Source organism: Cyprinodon variegatus, unplaced genomic scaffold (assembly GCF_000732505.1).
Source record: "Cyprinodon variegatus isolate N-32 unplaced genomic scaffold, C_variegatus-1.0 Scaffold32, whole genome shotgun sequence".
Classification (NCBI taxonomy): domain Eukaryota; kingdom Metazoa; phylum Chordata; class Actinopteri; order Cyprinodontiformes; family Cyprinodontidae; genus Cyprinodon; species Cyprinodon variegatus.
In genome coordinates, this window is record NW_015150485.1 from 93483 (window position 1) to 97035 (window position 3553).

Genomic DNA, 3553 nt, shown 5'->3' on the forward strand with positions numbered 1-3553 from the left:
TAAACTTTCAGTCATATTCTTATTTACTGATAAGCCCCAGTAGACTCTGAATTTGATGTGTACACTGTAGAATGTAACATTCGCTTCAATAATTTCGCCATTCAGGGAAAATAAATGGATTTTCTAATAAAAGACTCCAAGGTTCTATATCAGGCTTTTCTACAACTTCAAAGTCAACTGTAGGCATGGGTATGTTAAAAGTATTTCCTTTGGCACTAAAAGGTATTCATAACATAAAAATATGACTTAGACATTAGCTTTAAAAAAAAAATAAACAATTGCTGTCACTGGACAGATTAGGTGTTAAAAGAGCCACCTAGTTAAAACTTTGAGTAGAAATGATCTGCCTCACAGCAACGCTGGATAATCAGAGAAAGTTAGGCATATTGTTGCTAATGATTATTATAGAATCTCATTTATAATTAAATGATTGTTTTTGCATGATACAGATCCCTTTAAGCAAGCTGTGCTCATTTCGTGTCAGCTTTTTTTAATGTTAAATGACTGCTGTAAAGTGCTGTATAAAAATCCTTGATAAGTAAAAATATTTAAGTTGAGTCTGTGCATAAGAGCATTTGAAAGTAGTGGGGACTAAATTCTTTCTTGGTGTGACCAGACAACACTATGAGCTAGATTGATGTTACAATTATTGGCATCTATTTAATGTTAATTTGTGGAGATTACCTGTAGGGGTAGAATATAATGACTTGTTTATTACAAAAAGTGAGGAGCAACGCTTCTTCACCGAGTATCCTTTGCCATGTGTTCATTCACTTTTAAATGGCAATTAATTATGTTTTCAAACTGCAAGATTATTTTAATGACAAAATATTGAAAAATTAAGGACCATTTGATATCTAAAAACTATGCTCCTTGCAAATATATAAGTTCTCTAAAAAAAAGCTTACATCGCTAACAGGTTATGCAATTATGAAGTTAATTGAGTTGTGCGATGTCAAGGTGCACAACTTGCACATACTTAAGTTTTTTAAGGATAAAAAGGAAAAAATTAGGGAAAAATTTTGCATAATTTTTCATGTAAACTCAAATTAATGCATTTAATAGTTTGGAGTTACCTACATAAACCAACCTATTAAGGTTGTCCCCCATCCTTCCCTTTGGTTTACACAAAATTTTAACAACTCCCCCAATACCCCATTCAACACCAACTTTTCAAAAGTTAAACAAAGAAAAGTTAACTGCAATACATTAAATAATATTATAAAATAAGCTTCAGTCATTTTTACATTTTTATTTGAAGCTTACCTGTTTGTTTAACTGTGTGACAAAATCCAATATTGCTATTAAACCATTTAGAAACACACAAACAAACTAACAAATAAACCTCTCACATTTTTACCACGCAAATCAAAGGAAAGACTAGATATTCATAAAGTGCTCACTAATATATCTAGACAGATATTTATACATGTACGTTGTCTAAATTGGTTATGGTTCTAAATAATATGCACATTGAATAGGTTAGGCAGTGCATTTGTATTGCTTAATTTATAGAATTTATTTATATACTACTTAATAATTGTATAGACACAAAACGTTCCCTTCCTCTCCATAAAGCACAAATCCCAATTCTTAAGAGTGTGAATTCTGTTTATTTCTTTTTTAACTTTTGTGTTTTTATGTAAATAGTTAATTTATTTCTCCCTTTGTGATGTAACTGTTATTTAAATTATGTTGTCAGCTTATTTTGAATCTACTAAAAGCAAGTAAGTTAGAACATTGCACCTGAGAATATCACCGCTGTCACCCTCTGTTTTGGAGGTGAATTCCTTATTCTATGGGTTTTAAAATATGTTTTATTAGGAACACAACTGAGTGTTTAGAAGTGGCCATGGCAACCCCTTGCCCTCCTTCTATATCCGCCCCTGGTGAGGACCTGCGAAAATGTCCCCACTTTCTAAAAATGTCCTCACTCAGAGGTTAAAAACTGAAACTGGTCCTCACTCTTTTTCTAAAAGTGCAGCAAACACACACAAGTTTGTATTTCTATCCATATTAAGACTTTGGCTTACATTAATTGTAGTTATTGCATTTATGCCTAACCCTGACAGTAACCCCAACCATTATCAGTATTTTCCAAACCTTAACCTAAAGTGAAATCACATCATACCAGTAAATTGACTCATAAACATAACAATGAGGGGACACCATCTATGGTCCCCACAAGGCCTGTTGGTCCTCGGAAAGTTAGTAAATACTGTATACCAAAAACTTGCCTAATTAGGTAAAAATAAACAAATACAGACACACATACACACTTTGGGGATCACTGACATATTATGTGTGTATGTGTGAAGTGGGGGCCAACATGGCTTGTGCCTAGGGGCCATATCTCCTTAAGTCAGTTCATGTTTAAAGCTTTTAAAATCAGAAACAGACTGAGGAACATTGAATAGCACAGACAAACCATCTGAGTTGCTTTTCATTATGGACCTATGCGAAAAGATTGTTATGAAAAAATTTTTTCCAATATTTTTTGTCATTAATTAAAAAAAAAAAGGGGGGGGGGGGGGGGGTGACCGCGGCCTTAAAGCTTGCGCCATACCTAGAATATATACATTTTTGACCTCTCCCCTGGCCAGCATGTGGGAGTCCAGAACCCGGTACCAGCCGTTGGGGTAAACCGGGGGAAGCTCTCCGACTCTCCTTCTGCTGCGCGCCTCGTTCGCAGCCTGCGCCTTGGTGCGCCCGTCCTCAGCGATGTATCCCACCTCATCCGGGGTCCGGAGCAGTTCCAGGGGGCAGAAGAGCAGTCGGTACAGCCAGCCTAAGGCGAGGACTGTGGCTCCGGCAGCGATGCAGAGAGCGATCCGCTCTGCTGCGCCACGCAGCCACGGAAACTCCCACTCCAGGTGGAAAGCACCTGGGTCAAGAGTCAGGAGGACGGCTCCAAGTCCCAGTCCCACAGCCAGAGCTGCGTTAGTGGACATGCTGCTGTTGTTGCTCTGGGGCCTCGGTCTCCACAGACTGTTACTCCCCTGCTTGGATTCAGCAGATTTAGATTACACGCGTGGACGCATATGAAGAGTATGTGTGAGCCACACCTGAAGCTGTAAAAGAGTTTTGGGAAGGAGGGTCTTCCACAGGCTGTTGCTGCAACCCAGCAGTGTTTGAATTAAAGGCCGACAACCAGGAATAAAGTTGGCCAGAAGGTGTCACCGTGTTTCTCCCTGCACTGAGGTGTCACACTTTGTGCAGGAAAGATATATGTAGCTGAAATAAAACAGTGAAAAGCCATTTATTTTGTTTCTACATGAAGTTTGAGTCAGAATGAACAGATTATGTCCAATATTATTTATGATTACCACTCATATTTGCTAAATGCCAGAATAATTACATAAATTAGATAAAATATAATTAAATCCTCCTCAAATTTGTAAAAAAAAAAAATTGTTTTATAAAAAAATAAATTAAAAAAGATTAAAAAAAATGGTGCATGGTAAAACATTTTTTTTTCTTAAACAATCTCAATGTTTGCTTGAACTTGGGTCCATACCTATAGGCAGACCTGGTGTACTGGGCCAGGGTTCAA

The 3553-nt window shown here is 37.2% G+C and overlaps 1 protein-coding gene across 1 annotated transcript in view; it reads right to left on the minus strand.

Moving 5' to 3' along the window:
• The window catches only part of LOC107102253 (cholesterol 7-desaturase-like), a 23252-nt gene extending 20119 nt beyond the window's left edge, over window positions 1–3133 (minus strand). Inside the window, exon 1 of the mRNA XM_015401473.1 lies at window positions 2567–3133. Coding sequence (XP_015256959.1) covers window positions 2567–2951 — 385 coding nt within the window. The 5' untranslated portion in view covers window positions 2952–3133. The remainder of the gene's footprint in view (window positions 1–2566) is intronic.
• Between the last annotated feature and the right edge of the window lie 420 nt (window positions 3134–3553).